General features: G+C 54.3%; 1 protein-coding gene across 5 annotated transcripts in view; it reads left to right on the forward strand.

Moving 5' to 3' along the window:
- The first annotated feature begins 16,479 nt into the window (after positions 1 to 16,479).
- The window catches only part of NECTIN1 (nectin cell adhesion molecule 1), an 89,888-nt gene continuing 78,986 nt past the window's right edge, over positions 16,480 to 27,381 (forward strand). For 2 of the 5 annotated variants that reach the window (XM_085081704.1, XM_085081706.1), the window contains exon 1: positions 16,481 to 17,235. In XM_085081704.1, coding sequence (XP_084937830.1) covers positions 17,154 to 17,235 — 82 coding nt within the window. In that variant the 5' untranslated portion in view covers positions 16,481 to 17,153. Of the gene's footprint in view, positions 17,236 to 27,381 lie in introns of all 5 variants that reach the window. The other 3 variants (XM_085081703.1, XM_085081707.1, XM_085081705.1) reach the window with 3 other exon arrangements.

The raw sequence follows: 27,381 nt of genomic DNA on the forward strand, positions 1-27,381 counted from the left end.
GCACCCCTGAGCGTGGCCGTGCTGCTCCCCTGTCCCCTCCCAGCGTGGCTCTGTTGTCCCCTGCGCTGTCACAGCACCTCGGCCGTGCGGCAAGTGAAGCTAATGCTGTGTGACATCGCACTCCCAGCACATCACACACCCCAGACAGCACCAGCTGAGGCTGCTCCCTGGGCCCCAGCCTGGAAACTTCCAGCACCAGACACCTTTGTCTCTCTGCAAAGAGCTTTTCCCAGCGGTGCAGGGCTTTTGCAGGGCAGCTGAAATCAGCCTGTCACAGCCTCTCTCCCCCAGAGCAGGGTGACTAACGCAGCTACAGTTTGGGTCACAGGCTGATGCTGCTCCGATCCAACCAAACCACGAGTGGCAATGTTAGAGGAGATTCAGGACTGCCAGGAGCACACAGGCTCTGCTGCTTCCCCCTTGGCTGTGCGTGGCAAAAGCCATCAATAAGGTCTGCTAGCATGGGAGCCGAGTAAAGGATTCTGCCCTCCCCTCCTGCTTCCGTAGAAAAACTCATTCCAGCCCTGCAGGCTTCCTCTAGCTGTCTCCATCCCTGCTCTGTGCAGACAAACACGGAGTCACAGCCGGGCAGGGGCCGTTTCTATTTGCAGCCATCCCCGCGCTTCAGCCGCTTGCTGATAAAATGCCCCTCGCCCAGAAACAAAGAACAGCTCCTAAAAAAACCCTCCCCGCCCTCCACCTCCAGACCAAGCTTCCTGTCTGATTGACAGCTTGGGAAAGTTCCTAATTATGTCCCCTGGACACTTTGGAGGCGACCCACCCCAGAGCGTGATTTGATGGCTCAGCGGCTGGATGGCCTCGTTTGTACTGATTTATATTACAGAGCCAGCTCCAGCCTCATCAGCCTGGCCTGACCTAGATTTTCCTCTTGCATAGGTCAATAAAAACACAGCAAATAGAGCTAATCAGACACTGAGGATGCACAGTTAATCCAAGCTGGCCCGAACTTAACAGGAACACTGCAAACTCTGCTGTCAGAGAAAGGAGAGAATAAATCTTTCCCTGAACAGTCAAAGGGAATTGTAAAAAGAACACGCTGTTTCCAGGACAGATAATGAATGAGATTTTTTTTTCTCTCTCTCAGCTTGCCTCCCTCTTGGTCTGTCTGCATCTGGTGGATGCTGCACGAGGCTCCTTCCCCTGCGAGCAGCGAGCCTTGGTCCCTTCTCCGCACTCAGTTTATAAGCAATCACCGAAAGGGCATGAAGTCAGACAAAAAGCAAATGAAAAAAATGTGTGCAGCTGGCTCTGGAGTGTCCAAATAAACCCTGGGTAAATGCCAGGCTGCCTTAGTCACTGCATCCAGCGGGACGAGGACGACCTCCTTTCAACCGTGCACGGAGGGGAGCTGCGGCCACATCCGTGTGCTGGACGTGCCCTGGCCTCGTGCCATGGCCGTGGGCAGGACCAGCCGGGGCTGGGCTGGCACAGGGACACCCAGTGCCTCCCAGGACACGCACGTGTCCCCCACTGTCACCCCCACAGCGAGGCCATCGGAGCCCAACGCTGTTTTGGCACAAAGAGTGACTCACACGTGGTGTGTTTGGGCTCTGCGGTGACACACGGCTGCGAGGGTGACACAGAGCTGACAGTGACACAGCCACCCCTCCGCAGAGGTGACGTCTGTGCTCAGACAGCCTTGTCACCACATGTGTCACCATCAATGGGGGGTGTGCAGGGAGCCAGCAGGGGACCCCTGAACGCTGTGTGCCTCTCTGATCCCACTGGGAAATATTCTCTGTGGGATCAGAGAGAGACTTTGGATGGATTGTGGATGGATTTCCCTGGGCTGTCACACTCCAGCATCCCTCAGGGCTGGCCTGTGCACTCCTCTTTGGGAAATAACAGGGGGGTGTTATACCCACGACCAAATAGATCGTGGGAATATCAGGGATGTGTTATACAGACCCTACAGATCATGGGAATAACAGGGCTGTGTTATACAGAGAATATAATACAAATAAAATGCACATAACACAATAACACAGTCTACAACCTCCCTAAAGGCTCTTACCTGCACGTATCCAGCACCTTTTCCTCCCCAAAGCAGCCAAGATTTGCCACTAACAACAGACCACACCTGTCAAGGTGCTCCAGCCTTTCCCCTCTGGGGTTTAAATGCCAGCCTTGCTCTCACCCCTCTTTTCTCCCAGCTCTTTCTCATGCCTGAGTGAAGGAGCCCAGGCTTGAGTGATAACCTGATGAGGGCATCTCCCATCTATGTGCTGATGTCACCTCTACCTGCTGATGATCACCACTGACAGTGGAACCCGACAGAGTTCAGGGCTGGCTCGGTGTAGGGCTCAGGTCAAGTGTGCGTTTGCCTGGGAAAATTAATATTTGCTTTCTCCTAGCAAAGCAGGCAGGAGCTGCTGCCTTTCCCAGGGAATGTTCCCTCTCAGGGAGAGCCCAGCCTGCCTTCTGCAGGCCCTGCTGCCATCCCCACCCAGGCACTGCGGCTGCAGCGCTGCAGGCACTTGGAAGCAGCCTCAGAGGGCAGGCAGCAGGGCCAAGGTCACCCCGACCCACGCTGGCACTCAGGGAGAGCAGTCAGTGGCACTCCCAGGGGAATCAAAGCTGGCACCGACACGCCAGCAGTGATGAGCTCTCCACTTCTGGACAGAGCTGTGAGGCTCAAACTGACCTCAAAGCACCCTGGGAGAGGACATGGATCCCTGCAGGCACTGAGCAGCTGAGTCCCCAGAAAGGAAACCGCATGGGGGTACAAACAGGGGGGAAAGCAGGGCTGGTGTGGGGTGGGCAGAGGCTGAGCTGGCCCAGAGGGGCTGACGTTGAGTGAGTTGCAGAGGACCACAGGGCAGAGCAGAGAGGGGTGGAAGAGCTCAGCTGCACAGTCCCCCGAGCAGGGACATGTGGGGACAGAACCATTCACTGTGGGGACTCACCTGTCCCCAGACCTTCACAGGACAAGGAGGGAGGAGCAGCTCTGAGCGTCCATGTGCTGGCTGAACCTCGGGAGATGCTCCCATGTTGGCAGGAGGAGGAAAAGGCAGCTGACCAAAGCTCTTCCCGGGCAGTTAGCCCCGAGAGAAGGCTGGGATGGCTGTGCTGCACTGCATCCATGTTTTACCGTGCCGTTGCCAGGGCAGGGGGAAGGAGCAGGAGATGAATGCACACAAATATGCTCGTGTGTGTGAGTAGGAGCTCTCACTACTCTCTGTGCAACGCGTGAGGGAATTCCCATGTGGGATCCAGGGAAACTGCAGCTCTGAGAAGCCCTTGGCTTCTTTGGGAAGAGCTGGGCACTCTCCGAGTCCCATCCTCCGGGGAGGCAGTTGTGCAACCCCAGCTGCGTGCAGGGACACAGCCTTCTCCCAAGAACTGTTTATTCTAAAGATTACAGCACTTAATCTCAGCTTGGTAAGGCGAGGTTTATCAGCAAGGCTGTGCACCCAAGCCAACTGACGCACAAGCGAGTGGGATATGCCATCCAGAAAAGCTACAACGGAGGTCACCGGAGATACCTGGAGTTTATTTTTCCCCATGGGAAAGCAGGCACGGTGGCTCCCAGAGCCAAGTGCCACCACCAGAGCCCACGAGAGCCCTGCCCTGCTGTCCTGCCTGCGGGAAAACCCTGTTTGGGGAACTCTCCAGCAAGGAATCGGCGTTTGGAGAGCAAACCCCTCCTGCCGGCCCTCCCCACATCCCCGCGTCTCGGGCGCCGGAGCGTCAGCGTAATGCGATGTGACACCTTCCCCCACACTTTGTTATAAATATCGTGTTTCACTGTAACTGTGTCTGACACCCCCTTGGAGGCATTTTCTCCTGCTGCCGGCCGGGATGCGGGCACGTGCGGATGCGGTGCCCACCATCCCCTCTCCGTGCCCACCGTCCCCGCTCCGTGCCCACCATCCCCGCTCCGTGCCCACCGTCCCCGCTCCGTGCCCACCATCCCCGCTCCGTGCCCACCATCCCCGCTCCGTGCCCGCCATCCCCGCTCCGTGCCCACCATCCCCGCTCCGTGCCCACCGTCCCCGCTCCGTGCCCGGCACCAGCCCGGATCGGTGCCACCGGGACGGGGCGGCGCGGGGTGAGCCTGCGGTGATCTTGGCGCTCCAAGAAATAACCCTGCTGGAGCACGGATTGCTCCCTTTCTCCTCGCCAGAGCAAGGGATGGGGGTTTGGAGCTCCCCAGACGGACGCCTGATACTTATTTCTATATTAATTTCTATATTTATTTCTGTATTACCCCGTCCCCCCCGGTTCCTGGGCACCCCCCTGCCAGCCACACGTGCCTGTAGTTATAGGAAATGCCACTAGATGTCTGTCAGGGTCCTGCACAAGGGCTGCTGGGGACAGCCCTGGCACACGGGGGGACACGGATGGGGTACGAGCTGTGCCCCGGTCGGTGTCAGCATCCCAGCCGGGATTTCTGACAGTTTTTGAACCCGTGGGAAAAACCTCCGTTTGCCATTTGGTAGCCTCATTGAATGATTTGGGTTGGAAGGGAGCTTAAAGATCATTTGGTTCCACCTCCTGCCAAGGGCAGGGACAACTTCCCCTATCCCAGGCTGCTCCAAGCCCTGTCCAACCTCCAGGATTGGATTTGATCACCTCCAGGACATCCAGAACTTTCCTGGGCATTCATTTCCTTCTAGAGGCACAGCATGCACACACAAACCTATTCCATCCCTGGCTGCCTTCTCTCTCCTGCAAGGCACAGCAATCCCACTGGGATCCCACAGCTTTCCCCCTGGAATTGCCCATGGCTCTGGGAGCAGAGGCCAAGCCATGGCTCTGCTGCCCAAAAACCATCAAGGAGGTTCCTTCCAGCCAAAGGGCAGCTGCAGCTTTATGGCTTCACCCTTGGGTATCTCTCTGCAGCAGATGCAGAGAAATTACCAGCACTGCTGTGAGGCAATTACTGCTTGAGCTGCTTGAGAAATGCTGGTTCTTTCTCAGAGGAAATTTGGGATGGAAATCATCTCTTTTTGTGTTTTGGGGAATTTGAGCTTCTTTGGCGCTCAAAAGAAAAGGATGGCAAACGCGCTTTTCTTAATACTGTTGATGGAAAAACATATTAAGGAAGCAGAAGGATAAAAAGAGGAGAATGTATTTTTGAGCATGAAAGACAGCATTTTACATATTTTACTATTTTTTTTAATCTACAACCAAAATTTTTATTTTTTTCTATTATTAGGGTATTTATCTCGCCATGTAACAGAGTTTGAAAAAAAATACTAATCAGCTTTAGGTCCAGGTCTCTCCTGCAGAGGTCAGGATAGCACAGGAGCCTCTGCATCAGGGCTGTCCCTCCCCATGGCTGCACAGCCCAGCTCCAGACCAAAGGAATTGTGACAGTAATGGAGCAGAAAAGCAAATTTCTTCCCCTTTGGCTTCACAGCTTACAGCCCAGTATGGGACCAGAGAGGAAACCCTGCTAAAACCTCCCAGAGAGGAGCTGGCTGGGAGAAAAAGGCAATTAAAAAGCAATGCAGAGGACAGAAGAGAGAGACAGGGAGAGATACTTGGCTCCCAGGATCTGGGGATGCAAGGAGCACAAAGCCTAGAAAGGCTCAGAAGTTGTGTCTGAAAAGCTCCCCTGGCTGATGAGTCAAGGAGCTTCCAATCGCCTTTCAAAAGCTCCCCTTCCCTCGCTGCCTTTGTAATGGGTGGCTGTTTCTAATTATCTGTAAATGTTAAATGTTCTCTAATTCAATCAGAACAACTTGTTCACAGATGGCAAACCCTTCATCTGCTCGGCTTTCCGCGGAGTCTCTGCCTCAAGAGCTATTGATCTCTCTTCCTTCCCGGAGAGGCTGCCTTGAGACAGCAGGAGAGGCGAGTAGTGCTCAGGAGCAACTCCAGGTCTGTCCCTTCTCCCCGGCAGCTCTCACACCACCCCTGCTCCTTGTGACACATCCTCTCTGCCGGGCAGGACACTGCGACAGCGAGGCTGGCAGAGGAATGGGATGCGGGATGCGGGATGTGGGATGAGGGATGGTAGGGATGAGAGATAAGGGATGTAGGATTCCTCCTTTCCTTGCTGCCATGGTGCTCCTGGTCTCGTCCCCACCCTGCCATAGGTGGGTTATCCTGGATCCCGATGCAGTTATGTCACAGACTGGCACTCACATCCCCCCTGTCCCCCCGCTGCTGTCACCACCCCGCCAGCTCCTGTCACGCCCGTGCCCCGCTGACGCTGATCCCGTCAGACTCCGCGTTTCTCCTCTCGTTCCCTGCTGGTGAGTGGCACATGCCAACACTCTGTCCCTTCTCATTCCCTGCTGCTGGCACATCCATCGCCCTCAGCCACTGTCCCCTTGCTGCTGTCCACACTCGCTGTTCCCTGCCCAGCGCCTGGGAACAGCTCTGACAGGGATCCTAAATCAGGTGTCCCCATTCACGACACTAAAATTTGTGATTTACGCCTGGGGCACAGGGACAAAGGAGCGGGTGGCGAGGTTTTCTCCTCAGACCCAAGGGAAACTCTTTGCCGCTGATTCCTAATGATTTATTGAAGCATCCACTCTTCCTCGCAGACCCAGAAAAGGGTCTCGCCTTTGATCAACCAGTGACTCACCATCTGCAGCCGAGGTGATTTACGACAAGTGCGAGCTATTTCTGCGCATGGAAGGGGAGAAAAATAGGCCTCCTCATCACCGGGAGGGTGGGAAGGATGGAAAACAAGCCGCCCACGGGATGTGAGGCTGGCTGGGCTGCTCCCCCGGCACCGCGGCGAGCGCCCGGCTCCCCACGGCAAAGGCGCTGCTGCGAGGGGAGGTGAGGGGGAGACTGACGTCTCACACTGATGGCTCCGCGCCAGGATGGGAATAGAACAGCTCCAATTCTGCTCCTCATGTCGGATCCGGGGCTGGGAGAGGGGCTGTGTTGTCTGTGGGGAGAGAGGGGTGCAGGCAGAGCATCGACAGACGCTGCTGAGCACAAATGCTGAGCGTCATTCCAGGCCTGAACCTGCTCTTTTCCATGCCCATCTTTCCCTCCTTCACGGCACAGCCACAATCTAATCGCTTCCAGATCAGGGAAAAAACTGCATTTTCTGGAAGAGTTTTTCCTTTGAAGACAAATCTGGCACAAAATCAAAATCCTTAAAGACCCCTCTGTGCTTTCCATGACAGGCCTGAAAGCTGAAGCATCACCTCCACCAACTCCCTGACTCCACTTTCCTTTTTTCCTTTTTCCATCCAACCCTTTCCAGGGAAGGAACAGGTTTGGTTGCTCAGGATGTGAGCAGATTCCCAGCTAACATTCAGCCACTGTGCAGAGCCACTGCTCCACGTCCTCCAACAACTGGCTGAGGAGAAGCAAAGTCATTAAAGTGTGTGTTATATTGGCTGGAAAAATCCTTGGGAAGAAGCTCCACGCAGAGCCCCAGTGGGCAGAGTGCTCGGCTGCTCAGGAGCAGTGATTAGGGAGAGTTTGTTAATGAAGCAGATTTTAGTGACTGAAGGCAAGTGGAGAGAGAGGAGAGAGAGCAGAGTGTTCATCAAACGCTCTCCTGTGGGTCTGCTGGCGCTGATGTTCGGTGGCCATAAATCAGCTCAGTTCTCCCAGCTTTCATCAGCTGAGGATCTGACCCAGGGGAGGTGGGAATCCCTGAAGGCCACAGCACCACCACATCCTCACAAAACCGCTCAGCTCTGCTCACTGCAGATCCCAAAGCTCTTTGCAGACATCCAGAGCTGCTTCAGAGTCGGAAAGGTTTTGCTGACTTTTCCAAACTTGCCTTTTTTTTCCTACAGTCCTTTAAATGAGGGGAGCAGAGGGACCCTGGTACAGCCCAGCCAGCCCTGCTGTTCTGATCTCACTGGGCCCTCTGGCTCTGTAATAAAAATCAGCATCACCCCGTGGATAGCAGCAGAACATGAGCAATTTTCTCTGTCTGAGGCTCTGTTCCCAGCTCCCTGCTCCGTGTTTTGCCCTGCGTGAGAGATGAAAGGCTGGATCGGTGCTCTTAAAAGACCCACCACCATTTTTGCCAGTATTTACACCAGGATTGCACCCAAAACACACCAAAGAATATGTTTTCTGTCCTCTATTCCCTGTTCTACCTTGTCATCTTCCCCTGCACCTTATATCTTTCCCTTTGTGCAATGGGTTTGCAGAACCACACAGGGAATTCCCATTTCCTGCAGCAAATTCCCGAATCTCCAGTATGATTTTCTCCCTTTATCTCTATCCCTCAATGATGGGTGAGAGGAAAATGAGTTCAGGGAAGTTTGGGGCCCAAGGCAAGACCAGGACAAGCCCTTCCCCAAAATAATTCCCATCAGGTGATGAGAAACATTGCAAAGTGCTTCCCAGCACTCCCCAGGGGATCCAGACCTCCAAAGCACAGCTTTCCAATGGCTTTCTGGAAGTGCCAGCCTTTATCTCCTGCCTTATCCATATCTAATCTCCCTGCCCGTGCTGAATCAGCTGTGACAAGAGGAAATTAGATTTGTCAGGAGCAGGGGTGGGCGGTTTGGGAGAGACAACTCTCCTTCACAAAGGGAAACTGGGACATCCAAAGTTTCTGGCAAAGTCGGGAGAGGAGACCCCCTGGAGCCAGGCAGTGCACAGCACAGAAAGAGATTGCAAACAGATCTGGAACAGCTCTGCCACGTGTCTTTCAGGCATGAGTACCTCGGTTTGGCAGGCCCTCCTCAATCCCTGCAGTGAGCAGGGAAAACGAGGCATTTTCCTTCATCCATCACTGCCCACCCATCCCTGCTCGTCCCGGGGATAAAGCCCATTTAGCCAAGCCCCTTCCCATCCAGCCCTTCATCACCAGGGATCGATATCCTATATTGACTAAGCAGGGCCCAGCCATTAAGGAGTTCATTTTCCATCACTTAGATGCAGATGGATTCCCTCAGGAGCCCCGGGGTCACCAAAGTTTCATTAACAGAGGCCGTAAAAGTATTTAAATACATTTAAAAGAATCACTTGACAAATGGAGTGAGCCCACAGTCCTACTCCTCTCAGGTTATCTTGCAACAGAAAAGAGACCTTTGCTGCCCACAGAAGGACAAAAAGCCCTTAACAGCTTCTCCCTGCCATTATCCATCGCCAGCACATCACCTCCACACAGGTCCAATTTCCCCATAATGCTCCGGATGGAAACCAGTTACTCATTTATCTCAGCTCTGAAGGGTTTTTGGCCTCCAAACTTGCCATGCTTGCTGGTAAACTGAGGCAGCAGATGGTGAAGGCTCAACCCCTAATGTGGAGAAGTAGAACAGATATCATAGACAGGCACTGGGAGATCTGAATTCTTTATCAGGGTAAAATAAAATGTAACCAAGCCCAACCTGGCCTTGAACACAGAAAATCCCGTGGGAAAAAAGGTGTCAAAAACACAGGCTGAACTCAGGAGTCTCCTTCTGCTGCTAAAAGTTTTCTCCTTGCCACAGATCTGTAGTAAACACAATGGATTTTGCCACCACCAAACTCTGTAGTTGCTGGCTTAGCTGTCACTCCACAAGAAAGGGGTTTGGGACCCAGAAACGTCACCAAATCCCCCCAAAAAAACTGGAAAATGCAGCCCTGCAGACAATTTTCACTGTGAGCTCATTTGTGTCAGGGAGCTGGAGCCACGCATTTGAAAAATTTGCAAACAGAAATTTAATGTGACATTTTTCGTCCCCGCTTGGGAAGAGATGACTCATTAAGTCACTTCCCAGCTCTTAGTGGGGGCCCAGGGTGGCAGGGGCTCAAAACACATGGAAATAGAGTCACACCCAACAGGGAGGACAAATAAACTTGGCTCCCCAAAATCCAAACCCTGCATGAATCCTTTCTCCCCATGGGAAGGCTCCAAAGTACCATTGAGCCACTGATTTTTTCCCAGATTTTTTTTTCTATCACAAATAAATCCCAAACAGCAAGTCGGACTTAGGAGCAGAGTTTCTTCAGCTGGTTGAAAGTTTGGGGAACCTTGCCATGAGGACAAGTGCAATGGGAATTTGGCTTCATTGCCAGGCTAGCAGCTGTCCCAGGGAGATGGGCAAAGCCATCCTGAGCCTTTGGAAAGGTCTCCTGATTTCCCAGGTGACCTCCTCCCTCCTGCATCTGAAGAAGAAAGCAGAAACTCATGGATGGAGGAGAACAACTGTCCCACAATGAGCCAGGAGGAGGGAATTGACCCATGAGGAGAGGTTTGTCCTCTAGGAGTGAGCAGCAACCTCATCCCACTGCCCCTCTGCAGTCACTCCAGGCTGACAGAAACATTCCCCCTTGGAGTCCCTCCAAATTCCCATTGCTAACTCCTCAGACTGCAGCAAAATCCCTCTGAATAGCCATCAGGCAGGCCCAGTTGGCATTTACAAAACAGGCTGGGAGGAGGATTACTCTGGGTTCACACTGCATTGTTTGGAGTAAAACCCCTTCCCTTGCTGGGCTGGGGGAGGAACTTGCACAGGAAACCTCCACAGGAGATCCATGGATGCAGACAAGGTGAAATCAGCCTTTACTATTCATATCTCTATTTATCAACTATTAAAGCTGACAACCTCAGGGATGATAAATCAGATTCCTGTGACCCATTTGGCTGCTGCCCACCTGGCCTGGTGGATGGGGAAGAGGGTCCTGCTCTTTTGGGACAGCCAGGAGTTAATGGCATGGCTGGAAGGAGGGGAGATAAAAGATAATTTTTGCTGGATGTGCCTCAGAAACAATGGCAAGTCTTTATCTATGGGGCTTCTCTGTGTTCCCAGCAGTGATTGTGCCCAACTCACTCCAGGATTACACCCAAAATTCCTGGGTCTGGCATTAGAGTTGCTGCAGAATTACTCCTTGCCATGGATCTGGTCCAACTTCAAGGACTCCAGAGGGTGACAGTGGCTTTACCCTGCTGATGGCAATGTGTCCCTCACACTGGGATGGCAGCAGGAGCACAGCTCCCCGTTCACAGCAGCTCTGCTGCCACAGCAGCACATTTACCCTCTCGTGGCACTGCCATGACAGCCTGCAAACGAGACAGGCCTGCAAACCTCCCCCGTGACCCAGAGATCAGCCCAGGAAGAGCTTATGCAGGAAGAGAAGCCTATTTGTCCAACCACTGAAAGCAAAAGGCTTATTTCCACTTGTAAATTTGCAGCAAGTCCTGATCCCAATTCAAATCCGAAGCAGAGCGTGTCAGTGAATTTCCAGGGCAGGAGAAATCCTCTCTGTGACTCTTCCCTCATGGATGGATGCACAGCAGCTCCTAACACCCTCCGTCAGGAGGCTGGTTTGGGACTCTGTGTCCTTCCTTGCCACGCATGGGCACTGCCAAGGCCCTGGGGAGGGCAGGGCACAGTGCTGCTCAATAATAAATGCCATTTTCTAACACAGGAACTGCTGGCTCTGAACGAGCTGTGCCCGTGCATCAGTTCAGATCTCGGAGCTGAGAGAGAATTCCCCTTGCCGGACCTCATCAGCAATGCCCTTTGAAGTGTTTCTGCTGATTTCATTCTTTTATTTCTCCTCTGTTTTTCCCCTTCCCTGTGCCATGGGGTCCCTGTGGATCTCTGCCTCATCTCCTGCCTGGCTCTGGCCCTCCATGGACATGCAAAACCATCCCCAGTGTTTAGTGTGCATGTAAGAGAGACCTTTTAATCTCTTCTTCCATATCAGCTCCTTCTGGGAAGACAACAGCTCCTTCTCTCAGGCATTTCACAGCTTTGATGAAGGAATTTTTCTCTGCTGATGGGAACAGGCTGACACAGAGCCCACACAAAGCACTGGAATGCCCACCACTGCTGGCCAAACCTCGGGGCAGTGGTCTGAGCAGGACATGGTTGCTGTTTGCATCACTCTTATCACTGCAAGGCCCCAGATTCCAGCCGAAATTCCTCCCCCAGCATGTGGCTGGCTGGGTTGAAAGCCACTCATTCCAGCCCTCGTAGAACATTTCCAAACCGTGGGTCCTCCCAAGCCCACCAGCCTTGCAATTCCACCTGCTTTCCACTGGAAATCCATAGCAGAACTCATCCTGCTTCCTGCAAGGCTGGGATTCCTAATCTCCCCGGGCTTCTTTTCTCCATGTCTAATGAGGATTACGGTTTAATTCCTGCCTCACAAGGGGGTGCTGTGGGGATTGCCAGGGTTAAGGCACTCAGACAGCACCGCGGCAGGGCTCTCACAAACCCTTCAACAAAGGGGCTCGGAAAAACCCCACTGCTGTTTGCAGCCTCCTCACATCAACTCCCATTAACTGCGAGGCAATTTTCTCCCCAGTTCAGGCTTAATTCCTCCTCCAACTGCTGGCCCTATGCAGAGAACAGCAGGGCAGGAGCGACTATCAGTGCTGAATTGCCTTTTAAAATAGGATGGTGCCTCGAGGTCTGAGGGAGTGTGAGCTGTCTGAACAGTGCATATGTGGTGTATATATGTGAGTTCACGTGGGAGGCTGCATCAGGAGGGCTCAGAAGCGAAGCCAAGCACAGAATCAGCTCGGGAAGCCCTTTGCACCTCTGATCCCCCATTGTTGGCTGCGCCGCAGACGCATTATGTGTGCTTACAGATGAAAAGGCAAAAATAAAACTGATGCCGGCTTTAAAATTTCGTTTGGCGCAGCCTTCTGCACTGATTCCAAATGTTTATAAACACAGGAGTTAATGTAATCAGCACTGCAGCAAATACACACCAGGTACACGGCGGAGACAGGAGTGTCAACCGCGCTCCCAGCTCGGAGTGACAGCTCTCTGCTGTGGGCTCTGCAGCAAACAAAAGCAGCTGAAAAACCCCACCGAGGAATGCTTGAAAGAGCAATCCCTTCCCCCCTCCTCCTCTCCTCTTTCCAAGACTTTCTGGTAGTCATAAGTGTAAAAAACTCATAGAGGTGTCCATTCCCACTGAGCCTTTCAAGTGGCAGGGAGCCACTGGGAAGAGGCCACTGCTTGGGAAGATACTGGGGGAATTCCTGGATCCCCCGAGGGCCATCCATCCACCCAGCCCTGTTCTTGTGCTCCTTCCAGAGCAGGCAGGAGGTGTTTTACAAAGATTTGGATGAGCCTGACTCCAGCAACTGTTCCGCCCTGGAGAAAGAAGTGCACCAGCTCGCCAGGGAAGACCCCAGCCAGAGGAGCTGTGCCATTCCAGAGCCCTCACCAACCCCAGCCAAGGAGCTGTGCCACTCCAGAGCCCTCACCAACCCCAGCCATGGGAGCTGTGCCATTCCAGAGCCCTCACCAACCCCAGCCAGAGGAGCTGTGCCATTCCAGATCCCTCACCAACCCCAGCCATGGGAGCTGTGCCATTCCAGAGCCCTCACCAACCCCATTCAATGAGCTGTGCCATTCCAGAACCCTCACCAACCCCAGCCATGGGAGCTGTGCCACTCCAGAGCCCTCACCAACCCCATTCAATGAGCTGTGCCACTCCAGAGCCCTCACCAACCCCAGCCATGGGAGCTGTGCCATTCCAGAGCCCTCACCAACCCCATTCAATGAGCTGTGCCACTCCAGAGCCCTCACCAACCCCATTGAATGAGCTGTGCCATTCCAGAGCCCTCACCAACCCCATTGAATGAGCTGTGCCATTCCAGAGTCCTCACCAGCCCCACTGAATGAGCTGTGCCATTCCAGAACCCTCACCAACCCCAGCCAGAGGAGCTGTGCCATTCCAGATCCCTCACCAACCCCATTCAATGAGCTGTGCCATTCCAGAGCCCTCACCAACTCCATTGAATGAGCTGTGCCATTCCAGAGCCCTCACCAGCCCCATCCCAGCTCCTGCACGCTGCCAAAAGCCCACATCACCCAGTGGGAAGGGTTTGGGGAGGTCCCATTCCAGCAGGTTGCTGAGGAGACGTTACCTCACATGGCAGCATCAGCAGAAAACCCCAGTGCCAGCAGAACAGCCAAAATGCTGGGCGGACAAAACACTGCAAGCCTGTTGTTTTTTTCTTTTTTTTTTTCCTTTTTTTTTTCCCCCAGCCAAATGTTGTTTCATGCTCTAATGGCAATTTTCAAGAACGATATTGGCGTGACAACTGATGTAAGTGTCAGCCAAGTTCCTACACCACTTCCAGTGTCTGTGCCTAAACCAGATTTTACAGGGGTGTACAGGAAGGGGTTTGGAACTCTGTTTTGGTGACTACTTGCCACTTTAAATGAGACTTTTACCACCCCTAAAAATCAAGAGAGGGTAAATATTGCAGAATTAGAAATTATTCTCCTTGTTGAGAATGTGGGATTCCTCCCAGCCTGGTTCTGTCTGAGGCACCAGGTGGTTTGGTTTCTCCTCTCTTTGTCTCCAGTGGAATGTGTTTATAGATTTATGAAAGGGATTTCTGAGTCTCACAGTGGTTCATGTGTTCCTGCAATAGGAACCTTGAAATCCCCTGCCCTATCACTGCAGACACCACAGTCGGGGTTCCTCTTCCACATCTCGGGCTGGGATGAGCTTTAGGAACCCCACTGCTGTGAGGGGTAGGACAAGGAAATAAAAAATGGGCTAAACCAGCTGATCTGAGCTCCCACAGCCCCTCAGAGGACATGCACACAGAGATCTCTCCAAATATCTATGTTAAAAAAAAAAAAAAAAGCATGATGCAATTAAATATGTTATATATTATGAGCTTCCTCCCCTAGAAATAACAAAAAAACTGCCAAACCGAAGCATTCTGCTCCTGCCTCTCCTGCTCATGCAAAAGTCCCCTTGGGCTTCACGGAAATTTTGGACTCACAAAACGCTGCAGAACAGGGGCCCCATGGCACTGTGTAATAAATCTTAGAAGTTAACAGCCAGAACTGTGCCAAATGTGATGGGTTTTGCTTTGTGCAGGATCATGAAAATAATACATTCTGGCTCAGTAAGTCAGGCCTGATGCACCAGGGCTAATGGTCCACTGCTGCTGCTGCTGCTGCTGCTGCTAAATGGATTTACATTTTTGTCTCACATGGTTGAGGTCTGTGATTCGGGAGGCCAAGGCCCCAAGGCTCTATCAAATCTCCCCAGATTTTTGAAGGGAAATGTGAATTTTTCCCCAGGCTGAAACGTCACCAGAAATGCAGGAAGCTTAAAAGAGGAGTGTTGAGGTGTGGCTGCCCCACAGATCTCAGGGACATCGGTGCAGGTGCAGTGACAGCACAATACATGGGAAAAGGGGGAATGTAACATTGGGAATGAGGTAAGCTGGAACATTGTTAATATGGGGAACTCCATGGTAACTCAGAGACCTGCCCAGGGGAGCAATGTCTCATCGGAGGTATCTCTTTAATGGAGTTGAGAGAGGAAATAATGAGATTTTATGGATTAAAACTGAAATTAGACAGATAAACACTCCACGGGCAGGAAAACCAACCAACAACAAGGATGCTGGGAACTCCCCATAGCCTGCCTGTCCACAAGGACAGGGGGTTGCACTCCTAAGCTCAGGTCTGCAGCTTTAGAGAGGAGGCAGGAGGCAGAGATCGTCAGTTCAGCAGCCTCAGCTCCACAGGCAGGATGTCCAAAGGAATCCCAGCGGCCTTACAGTCTGCGAATCTATTAACTAAACCTCATTACTACGTAATAACTTTTGTTATTTTGGAACAAACCTTGTATCTGGCTAATCCGCTTTGTTACAGAGCTGCCCATCCTTCCCTTGAACAGGAATTAACTTCTAAAGGAATTAAAAGGAGGAGGAGACTGCTGAAGGGGTCCTTGGGGGTATCTTTTTATAGCTGCTGGCTGACCCCCCCCCTTTTCCCTTTCCCACTATGTGTGGTATCCTTCCCCACTGATTCCGTCCTTTTCTGCCTGCCAGGCATTGATTTGTTCCTGTGTTGTTCTAACGGAGCTTGAAATCAACATGACTTTGTTGTTGGTTGTTGTCATTGCTGTTCACATCTTTGTTTGGGGTTCAGCATCCTCGCAGAGGCCAGGGCAGCTCAGGAGCGGCATTAGCAGGCTGAACACCTCCTCGGCGAGAGATCCACAAAGGCTGTGTCTGTGTCCACATAATAAAGGCTGCTACAAAGCGCAGCGAAGCCGCTGCCCCCCTCCTCCAGCGCATCAGCCCTCCTTGTGCCGGGTCTGAATCCCCTCGCTTATCAGCGCACGCAGAGGGTGGCCACAAGAAGCTCCTTCTTTCAGCAGGCCCCAGGAAAACGCTGTGCTATCCGCATCTCAGGCAGTCGGGATTGTCAGTTTAGGTTCCGCGTGTTTCTCCGGCGGTTTGTGGAGGGTGAAATACACGTTCTGTCTGGGAGGTGGGTGCCGCGCACTGCCAGAGCCACGGCCCGGGCACTCCGGCGTCCGAAGGGAATTCAGGAACAAGCACAAGTCCACAAGCCCCGGGGCGGCGAGGCGGGAGCACCTCCGCCAACCCGCGGCGAGGCGCCCTGGGCTGCGCGGCGCGGCCGGACACGGCGAACAAAGCCCAGCTGCCGCCAGCTGCCAACATCCGGAGGGGCGGGAGGCGAGCCCGGCCACCCGTCCCGCCCTCGGCGCGCATCCCGCGGAGCCGCCGGGCGAAGGGTTAACGCTGCGCCCTCCTTCCGCCGAGCGCTGACATCACGCGGGGCAGGCTCCGCCCGCGACTGTGTGCGTGAGTGCGAGCGCGGCCGCCGAGCCCCGCACCGGGCACCGCACCCGGGCACCGCACCCGGGCACCCCCGCCCCGCGGCCGGCCCGGCCCCGCGCCCCCCGCCCGGCCATGGAGCGCCGCGCCCGGCCCCGCACCGGCACCGCCTGAGCGCCGCCGGGGCCCCAGCGCAGGGCGGGCAGCGGGCGGGGGCTGCCGAGCCCCGCCGCCGGAGCCACGGCACCGCCGCAGCCCGCGGAGGGCTCTGCCTCGCCGCTCTTTATTTGTTTTGCCTCCCCTCTTTCTTTTTTGTCTGGGGTTTCTTTTGGTTGATTTTTTTTGGATTTTTTTTTTTTCCCTAAATCGCATTTTTTCCCCCCTCCCTCGTCTCCTCACTCGCCCGGGCTCTGCGGAAGGAAGCGTCCGCGCTGCCCCGCGGCCGGAGCGCCCCGCGCCCGCCCAGAGGGGCCCCGCGGATGTACGGAGCTCCCCCCGGAGCCCTCCCGCTCTCCCGCCGCCTCTTTGTCCTCACGCACCTACCATCTGATTTTTATTTTTACTATTTTTTCAATATTTTTTTTTTCAAGCAGACCTGAGCATCACCGGGGGCTGGGAGGGTGGGGGGCCCCGCGGCGCTGCCAGACCGACCCCTGCCCATCGCTCCTAAGGAACTCTCATGGCTTCACGGCTGCAGACAAGTTGCCGTGCATCGTGGTGGACTATCGGAGTTTGCATCCTGGCAGCCGCGCTCCTACCAGGTGAGCCGGTCCCCGGAGGGCGCTGGGCTCCGCCGGGGCGCTGCGGGGCTGGAGGCAGCCCCGAGGGGGTTTGTGGGGTGCCCGTGGGGGAAAAGGGGTGCGGGGAGCCCTGCGGAGCGGCGGGGAAGGGCGAGATCGGCGTTTTGGGGTGCGCGCCCGGGTCTGGAGCAGGTGTGAGAGCATCTGTGCGAGGGTGGGAGAGAATCGGGGCCGGTTTCAGCGCCGGCTCGGCTCGGAACAACACGCTCGTTTGTTTTGGAAGCAGCTGCAGGCAGCGGGCTCCGGAGCCCTGGAGCTGAGGCCGTTTGTTTGCTTTTTGGATCGAGCAGCGTCTAGCGAGGCGCAGCAGCCAGGCTTCCCCGGAAAGGCAGCCACGAGGCTGGGCACGGAGCGCAGATGTTTCGGGAGGAGAGATGGAGGGTTTCGGCTCTCCAGCATCCCCAAAATCCCCGCTCCCCTCCGCACACACTTCCCACGGGCTCTTTAGCGGAGGGGCTGGACCGCTCCCAGGTTTCAGAGCTTCCTTTGACTGCTTTTGAGCTTGGCTGCCTGATGGCATCTTATTCATCCCTTTGGTTCCGATCCATCCCCTGGGTTCTGATCCATCCCTGGAAAGGAGGAGATGGGCAGAGATGCGGATCGGCTGCTCCCCAGCTCGTTGGACCCACCCGGGCGGTGGCAGAGCAGTCCGTGTGTCCCTTCCCTGCGAAGGACCTGCCCCGGGCTCCAGCACAGCGCTGGGAAGCGGGAGAGTGACCCACTTTGGGAAGTGCCCTGCGGGGACTCATTTATTCTGCTCCAGTGCAGAACGGGTTAATGCCATCCTGGAGGGCTTTCCGGGAGTCGGAGCCATGGAAAGGGGATCGGCAGTCTGCGTTTACAGCTTGTGAATGAACTGAGCGATGCAAATAGAGCCGATGTTTGCCTTTTTGGGGCTCGGCTGCCGGTGGCTGGGGCTGGAGCGCTGGCAGCGGGCACATGTGTGGAGCCAGCCTTGTGCAGGGCTGGGAGGCAGCCTGTGCCTGCGGCAGGACTGGGATCTGCAGCTGGGGAGAAGTTGCAGTGAAGGCAGGGTGGAAATGCGTCCGCTCCTCCTCTATTCGGGCTGGGGCTGCGTCCGAGGAGGGCAGCCGGGCTGGCTGGGCTGTGACTCTGAGATGTGGCCGCAGTGAGCGAGCTCTGGGCTCTCAGAGCAAATGCCAGGGCCCAGAGTTCCCTGGCGCTCGAAAAGACGGGGAGGTGATAACATCAGGACAGGGGAGATCAACAGATCACAGCGACTGGATGGTCTGGTTAAAATGGATGAGGACAGAGATGAAATGGGAGGGGGTGGTGATCCAGAAACCGGGGAGGCTGCGAGAGGGAAAAGGTTAACAGGGCGATGAGAAAGCAGGGCTGGGTGTACCTCGGTATTCCCAGGACAAAGGGATCTGCTGTGCATTGCAAAAAGAGGTGACGGAAGGGACAGCCTCGGGCTCCCTGCGCTCCTCTGTGCTTGCAGGCAGGTGCCTGGCTGGGCTCTGGCTCCTCACAAGGACTCTCAGAACTTTCCATGTCGTTCTTCACCCGGTCTGCCCTCCTTCTCATCCTTCCACCCGGCAGCCCCGTGCAGGAAATCCTCCCCACAACACCGGGGAAAGGCACTGGAGGCACAGTAATGCTGTGATTTCTGTGCTGGGCAAACCAAAAGGACTTTATGCTCCCCAGGGAATTGCTATCACCAAGGGGACACACGGTGACCCTGACACCTCCTGGCATCTCACCTTGTCCTGCCAAGAGACACTTTTCCCCCCCACCTCTCCTATTTCTGGCTGTTCTCAGGGCTTTGCTGCCAGCAGTCAGGCGGGTTTTTCTCCTGCCACTGCAGTAGCGTGGCAGTTTGTCTTGCACTGTCCCGCTGACAGCTCTGCCAGGATAAGCCAGTGGTGCATCTCGTGGTGCCTTGCCAAGCCCAGGGTACAGCCAGCTCCGCAGTGTTCCGGGAGGATAATCCTTCCCAAACCCTGTCCGTGAGCACCACTGCCCTGCAGCCTGTGTGGGCAACACTCTCGGCCCGACCAGTTCAGTGGTGGATGCACCACAGCTGCAGCAGTGTCTGATCCTATATTACATATCTATTCATTGCTTTATTTCATTAATTTGGGTGCTTGTGTGTGCTGTGGAGGCCCCAGAGCTGCAGGGAAGGACCAGCACAGGGCTCAGTGCTGCACAAAGCCACAGCAGAGTCTTTACCAGAGCCCAGGTCTGGATACCTTCCTGAGGCACGTAGTTCCTCGAGCTCACAATGCAGTGTGCCAAAATCATATATATATATATAAACATATATGAAGCTATATTTAAGTTTTGAATACAGACAAGATTGCTTAACAAGGAGAGGAAAACTCAGGATCCTCTGCTACAAGTGAATTAGTAGCTGTGGACTTGTTGGAAAATGTAGTTTCATACCCAACACCCAAGAAGGATGAGAGCAAAGCAGGATGCCCTGCCTGTTCTCTGGAAAACCTTTCATGTCCAGCTGATCAGTGCCATTCCATTCTGTTCCAATCCACCTCCCCCTTCAGATAATGTTAGCTTTTTGCTTTTTTTTTTTTTTTTTCAATAAGGAAATAAAAGTTCCCCCGCTGTAAAAGCTGTAAAGAGTCTCATATAAAAATCTGCTTTACAAATTATCGTTAATGTGAGCAGTTCAATCGTCCAGAACGGATTCAATTCATGGTTCCTGCTGCCTTCCATGCCCATCCATTTGGAACCAGGTATCAACTCACGCTACATTCAAGATACTGATATCAACAGGGGTTACTGGGAAGCCGTGGGGGAAGGGGAGGAGAGATCCTAGGCAGCTGATCTGCAGAGGTTAAGAACACTTGCAGTTAAATTTATGCTTTACAAGCCTTAACAATCTGTCTGTTTATCCCCGCCGTGGAGCTCCTGCAGCTTGAGATGCAGCCACACAGAGCAGAGGCATCATCTGTGCCTGGTCCTGCCTCTGCACATCTGGGCCTCTGCTCCCAAGCACTGTCTGCAGACAAATTCCTCTCTGCTATTGCTGGGCTACCTCCTGATCCCCCAGAGGGGCCTGGGAACACTTTGCAAAGTGCTTTGAGGTGCTCCACAGGGGAGAGCTGCAGAGGTGGCTGGAGCTGCTTTGACACAGGGTTTTTCCATCGCGGCGCTTGAAAGGAGCATTGACTGAGCCGCGGTGACCTGGAGGGCTGAGGTCAAACTTGGCTGCAGCTGGAGGGAGGGGTCATTTTGGGGAGGTACAGCAGCTCTCTGGAGTGCTGGGAAGAGCCAAAGCGTGTCACTGCAGGATCTGCTCCATATTGTGCTTTATAGAGCTGCTTTAATATCCCAAAGCAGCTTCCAAAATGCAAAAAAGTTGCCAGACTCTGGTTCAGCCCTTGGTAGGAGTTCTTGGTTGTTATTTTTTTTCTTTCCCCCCCTACCTGCCTCCTCCCAAATCTCAGAAACAGCAGCATCAGGCTATTTCAGGAAGCGAAAGCATGTCTTTGGCTGATTTTTTTTCTCATTAAACCTCACTTAAACCGACCGGTCGGGTTTTACTCTGGCGTGAATTGAGGAGCTCCCGAGTGTGTCAGCGTGGGTGAGGCGCCAGGCTGGGGGAGAGGCAGCTCAGCCCACGAGCAGGAGGGTGTCTGCCCCATGGCCAGAGCCAGGGAAGGCCCTGGCTGGTGCTGTTTGCTCCCTGAACCAGCAGCGTTAATCAAGCAGGAGCTCCCAGCCCAGCGCACACGGAGCCATCCGCAGGGAGATTCCAGGAGCAGGGGCACAGCCAGCAGCACACTCGATGCCTGGGATGAGCTGGTGGCCGAGGAGATGCTGGCAGAGCCTGGCACATCTCTCCTTGCATCACCCCTCCTCTGGGCTGCAGCTGGACCAGCCACAAAGCCAAGCTTAAAGGGAGGCACCGCAGGGATCCTTTGAGCAGCGCGCACACCTCGGCTGAATCACACAGGGAACCAGCAGAGCCGGTTGTTGTGACCTGCTTCCCAGGCCTGGCTGCCAAGGCACCTCTGCTAGTGCCACTTGGGCTGGGGACAGCCTGGGGGGACAGCAGCAAGTGGCCACTCTTAGCCAGGGAAAGGCTCTTTGCTACCTCCAGCGCCCTGGGGAGTTACACAGCAGACAGGGATGGGGGCAAGCAGTGCAGGAAAGAGGTGTTTTAATTACACAATCCAGAAGGACTTGGATTGGAAAGGACCTTAAAGATCATCTCCTTCCAACCTCCTGCCTTGGGCAGGGACACCTTCCACCAGGCTGGTTTTGCTCCAAGCCAAAAGTTTTTGGAAGGGCAGGAGTCAGGCTGCCTGTGAGAGCTGTAGGGGTGAGTTAGCCAGTGCTCAGGAGGATGGCCACAGTCCTCAGGGCTGCTGAGAAAGGGTTTGAGGCTTGCAACATCCTTGCCCGAGGTGCTGATAGCTTTTGCTCAGTCCCTTTCACAGGCCAGCCAGGCTTATCAGTGCAAAAAAGCAGAAACAAATGAGGGAGGGACAAAGGTACTCCAATCTCACAACCCCTGGAGATCTTGCTTTTTCAAATAACGTCAGATTAAATCAGGGCAGCTCCGCTGAAGGGTGAGCTGGTGCCGCCAGCCACTGGAGCTGGGACCCAGTTTGCATCGGAGACACCTCTTTGTGTTAATTACCAGAGCTCAGCCATCCCAGCACGGAGAATTCCGAGCTCTGCAGCGAGGGCTCCCTCACCCAGAGCAGCATTTCAGGTGAAGATTTGTTTAACTAAGAAATGAAACGTCTCATGACACGTTTCCTCCTGGCTGCTGTTAAGCCACGGATATTCTCCCAGGTGCACAGTTTCCTTGGCTTCTCCCAGCAAAGGATTAGTCCAGGCTGGATTGAGGCACATCCCAGCTCACACACAGGGAACCCTTCGGCTCTGTAGCAGAAGAAAAGCCCTCACTGAGCTGCTCAAATAATGAAGTACCACTCGTGGGAGGAAGGAGAGTTTCCCCTCTGCAGCCACACTGGGTTTAAAGTCCCATCTCTGTCACATGGAGAAAAGGGAAGCGAAATGTGCTGCCCTTTGCAGCACCATGTTCTGTCTGTACCCTGAGCCGTGTCACAGCCTCCACGGGCACTTGGGGACACGTGGGGAGCTCAGCACCTGCCACCCGTTCAGCGTTTGTCCCCATCTGGGGCTGACTGCAGCCATTCCCACAGCCTGGCAGCACCGGGGCTGCGGCAGCTCTGCCTCTGCTGCAGTCCCAAGGCAGCCAAACAGCAGCTCCTGGCCACGAGAAGGGGAGAGCTTCAGTGCCTCGCTGTCCCCAGCCCGGGGGGACAGGAGGACGTTAGGGAGGGCCTGGCCAGCGCTCTCTTGTCATGTCAGCATCTCTGTGGGGTGCTGGGGATGGGTGGGAGGAACTGACCCAACTTGATGAACCATCTCTTCTCCATTCCCCCACCACAAAGCAGTCCCTGCAGGAGGTTTATAATCCTCCCTTGACATTGTTGGGTGTGATGCAAGAGGGAAGCATTTCTAAGCATTATCCACCCAACTCTGCCTCTCTGTGCCTCACTCTGCTGCAGGCCTGGCCTCCCTGGCTCTGAGCCAGACCAGCTGGGGACTGGGGGACAGCATTTCATCCTCCAGGTGTGCAGGGAGAAAAGCTTAAGAGAGGCAGGATCAGTGTGACTCTCCTCCCTGGGAGTTCAAACACAATGAAGGGGTTTTCAGTCCTCCATCCCAGCCTGTTTGCCTTTCTAGCTGCAGGAAACAGCAAAGTGCTTCCATCTGCTCCCGACCATGCAGGGATGCTCCAGATGCAGTCCAGGACCTGCAAATCACATCCCTGCCTTGGAGCAGCGGCAGGCACCAGATGGACCACCTGGCTGAGAGACAGCAGGTACTCCCAAGCCTTGTTAGGCAAGAGGGCTCAGCCTCCATCTCTCTTCCCAGCAATTCTCTCCCTACCTGGGGAAACCCTGTAATCAGGCTGATTTTGAGGCTATTTTGCTTCTCTCGTGGAAGATCCATCCCTCCCTCCCCCTGTGCTGGAGAGAAGCATCCGGAGACACAGGCAGGAGTGACAGAGGGTGCATGCAGCTTGCAGCCAGGGCTAACATCCAGCCTTTCCAGAGCCATTCCCAGCACAAAGGGCTGTCTGTGAGGGGGCTGGAATGAAGGGCTGTGTGGCCACCTGAGAGCAGAACCAGCCTTGTGCTCTGTGTGAAGCTCCAGGCAGTGAGGCTGCTGCAGTGCAGGCTCTGTGGGTTCAGGGGGAGGCTGGGTTTCACCTGGGAGCTGCTTTTTGCACTGACCTTCTCACATGTGCCAAAACCAGTTGTCATTTCTTACCCCCTGGCAGGACACCCTATGGACCGAGCTGCTGCTTGAGCAGCTTTCCACTGACCATTTTCCCAGCCCAAGGGGACAGTCTGGGGACAGAGTGCTGGCTGTGGACTCAGGGGCTGATGCTGATGGGTACAAGAGGCTGGTGTGACTCAAGAGCAGTGGCCTGTAATTAGAGGTTGTTGTGCTGAGTGTCCTGGAAAAGCCAAGGGTTATGAACCTGATGGGCAGAAGTCATAGACCCAGGGGAGAGTTCAACAGCAGAAGTAGTGGAGGAGAAAGGTCATGGCTTCTGTCACTGTTCCTGATTCCTGTGTAGAGCTGCTTGACACAGGACACTTTTGCTGCCCTGTGTGAGGAACTGTGGCACTCAGGGCAGGGGAGGGCAGCAAGGGAAGGGATGAACCCTGCCCTGTCCTTGAGCAGCCCAACGGGAGCCAGCTCAGCTCAGAGCCTGCTGCCAGAGGAGTTATCAGGTCTGTGGAGTCATAACTCAGCCCTCAGCCAAACCCATGGCCCTGCTGGAGGCTCAGCTTGCCTTGAAACCTCTCCTAGAAATAACACCTGCAGTCAGGAGGACACTTTTCACTGGAGAATTAACTGCATCAAGCTCTGGCTACCTTTTTCACAGGAAAAGACATCTAATGGGCTTTACTCTGATTTTTCTTGGGCTACACAATCAGCAGAGACCCCTTGGAGGCAAGCAGACTCACATTCCCACCACTGCTGATGGCCTTCCTAACCTGGGGGTGTCCAAACTAGAGGAAATGTTAAGGATGGATAATCCTGGTCAGTTTAGGACTATAAGAACATACAAGAAGATCTCCCCCATTCTGGAGGGGTTGTATTTCCTTGCTCTTGCCTGTCCCCTCACTTAGCCAAGGCAATGTGAGCAGCACTGTTGATTTAAGGGCTGAACAGGAAGATTTGGTGCTGCACAGCAAAGACAAAGCCCAAGCTGCTCATCCCTGGGCCTCTTTGGGTTCTTCCCCTGGTCAGCTGCACCAACAGAGTGTCTGGGGACAGCCCTGGAGGAAGGGACATCTCTAAATACAGGGGAGAACCAAGGCTGTGCCCATTTATGGCCGTTCAGGATCAGGGATGTGTTGCATAGCAGCATCCCTGCCATGCTGTAATTCATATCAGCTGCCAGTTTCCATTGGATACAGGACCCCTCTTGGCTCTGCTAGACTCGCTGGATATTTTACTTGGGAATGGTGAGTCTGTTTTTGTGTGCAAGGTGCTGAGGAAAGGGCAGACTTGGATCTCTTCACTCAGTTCAGCCACCCAACATCTGTGTGCTGCCATGGGAGCAGGAGAGGCCAGGAGCTCTGTCTGTGTGAGTTTTATGGAGAGGCTTTTCCCAGCGATGGGGCTGAGCTTTGCCAAATTTACCTCGTGCCTGGGTTCAGCAAGAACCCAGGGAAAGTGGGGGAGGGCTGGTTGGGATCTCCTCACACAGCACAGGGAGTGATTATGGCGTGCTCTGATCTTTGGAGGAGGCTTGTTTGGGGATTTGCTGGGTGCTCTGATGTCTGATGGGTGTGCTGTGTATCCCTGGGATAGCTGGATGGGATCCTTTGGGAAGGGTGGCAGCACTCCTGGGGAGGGGTGGGAGGGAAGGAAAAAGGCTTGCACAGGGTGGAGCTTGTAAAAGGGGGAATATTCTCTGTGCCTGAGGAGGGAATGAGGAGCAGGAGTGAGGAGAAGGAAGGCTGCAGTGGTTGGAGTGAAAGGCAGTGCCCTGGCAGTTCTTATTTGGGGTTCTCCAGGCTGGGAACTCTCACACTGTGTCACCTGCAGCCTCATTTAACCGTGATCAGTCAGCTCTGGACAAGATTTCCTGGATATCCACCCAAAAACCATCCCACCCTGCAGGGCAGGAAGCACTGACCAGCACTGACCAGCTTGGAGCACAAGGAAGGATCAGGAAGGAAAAGTGGCTTGGTGATCCTGCACATGTCAGTGCATGGATTCCCTGCTCCAGAGCTCAGGTGGCCTCGCTAGGGCTGGGACAATCCCATGGGACATCATCCCTGACAACCAGCAAGCAGGGACAGGGCAGGAGTCACCCCTCAAGATTCCAAGGAGTTGATTTGTGTTTGCTGATGATTCTGTTGGGAGCTGGAGTAGCAATTTGCCAGTGAAAGAACCTTTATCCCCTGACTCCCCCAGTCCTTCTGGGAGTTTGGTTTCTCGGCTCACAACAGAATGATGGTGGTAGCAGTGAATTCTCTGGGGCTAATATTGCCAGCTAGCACACTATAGAAAGAAAATTCTTCATTTCTTGGCGTGGCAGGAACAGACTTTGGAAAATGTATCCTGATTTTTAAATACCCGTTTCGCCTGTGGTGTAAATACTAAAATGTGTTTTTCCTCTCCCCTCTCTCTCTCTCTCTCGGAGTTTAAAAATATCGCCAGCCTGGGGAGGTGCATCTTTCACTGAGATTTATAACGGCTGCTCTCAAGTGATCTGGAAAATGAGCCTCCCTCTGCCCCATCCAGCCTGGCACCTTCCAAGAATTTATTTCCTTTATTCGCGTGAGCCTAAGAATACTTAGAGGCTGCATCTCTGCCCAAGCACTCTAATTATTTAAGTTTTGTTTATGGCCACTCTCTGGGGAGCTGGGTAGGTCCAGACTGCTGCTCCTTCCCTCCTCTGGGCAATTCAGCCCTGCATTACTGCTCTTTAATAATGACCAACAAATCAGGGATGCTGCACCATTTGCCCAGGATGGATCACCCTGGATCTGTAAATTGGCCAAGCCTTTGGAGCAGGGGGGAGTGAGATGTGCACAGGCTCCAGTGTGAGCACAGAGCTTTGCCTTTGAGTCCTGCCCAGTGCCCCATGCCTGTGCCAAGCTGCCTTGTGGCTTTTTCAGTGATCCTGTGCTCACTTTTGGCTCTGCCAGTGGGTGGGAACCTGTGGCTGAGGGGAGGCAGGAGTTTGGGATGCCAGGAGGCAGTGAGGAAGAGGAGGGAGGCTCCTTCCTGAGCTCTGTCCCCCTCTACAACCAGCCTGTGGCTGCCTCTGCTCTCACCCTGGTGCTGCACTCCCACCCCACAGCACCCCACATCCCCATCTCTGCCTCCCTGCTCTGCCCAGCCCCTTGGGGGATTCAGGCCACCTCTCCCATCATCCTGCTCATCCCAAAGCTGGGGAGTTCTGGCAGTGAGGTAAAGCTCCCCAGCCCCAGGGAGATCTGAAGGAATCTGTAGTCTCGTGGCTGCCTCTGCTCCCATCACGCTCCGTGATAAAGAGCGAGAGAGATTTTGATTACATTATGACAAGCAACAGAGAGATGGAGTGAAAGCTGCAGTCTGCCTATTGTAATTCCAATTAGCAGGGGTAATGTGGCCAGAGCCTGACAGCTGTATTGATCCCAACTTTGGATGGGGAGAACCTTTTCAAGGTCCCTGGGGCACGGGGCTGAGCACTTGTGCAGCTGTGGGGCAGGGGAGGGGAAGAAAGGCCTGTTTGTCATGGAGCACTTGAGCAAGGAACTGCATCTCACCTTCCAAAATGCCACAGCTAAGCTCTCTGCTGGATTTACCTCAAAATCTGTGCTGCAAACCCCCCTTGGGATCTCTCTCCACCTGCAGGATGAAGCAGGCTTCTCCTTGGTGTGCATGTGGAGTGAGTTTATCAAGACTCAGATTCTTCCCTAGACAGAATGTACCCAAGTAGAACAAACCAGCAGCCAGGGAACCAAAGCCCAGGGATGCAAAGGAAGGGGGAGCTTCCCTCTCCCACTGGAAGGCAGCTCCTCAAGGTCAGAGCTGAGGCAGGCTGGCAGGGGCTGTGGGCAGACTGTT

Source organism: Lichenostomus cassidix, chromosome 24, assembly GCF_008360975.1.
Source record: "Lichenostomus cassidix isolate B80296 chromosome 24, HeHo_3.0, whole genome shotgun sequence".
Taxonomy (NCBI): Eukaryota; Metazoa; Chordata; class Aves; order Passeriformes; family Meliphagidae; genus Lichenostomus; species Lichenostomus cassidix.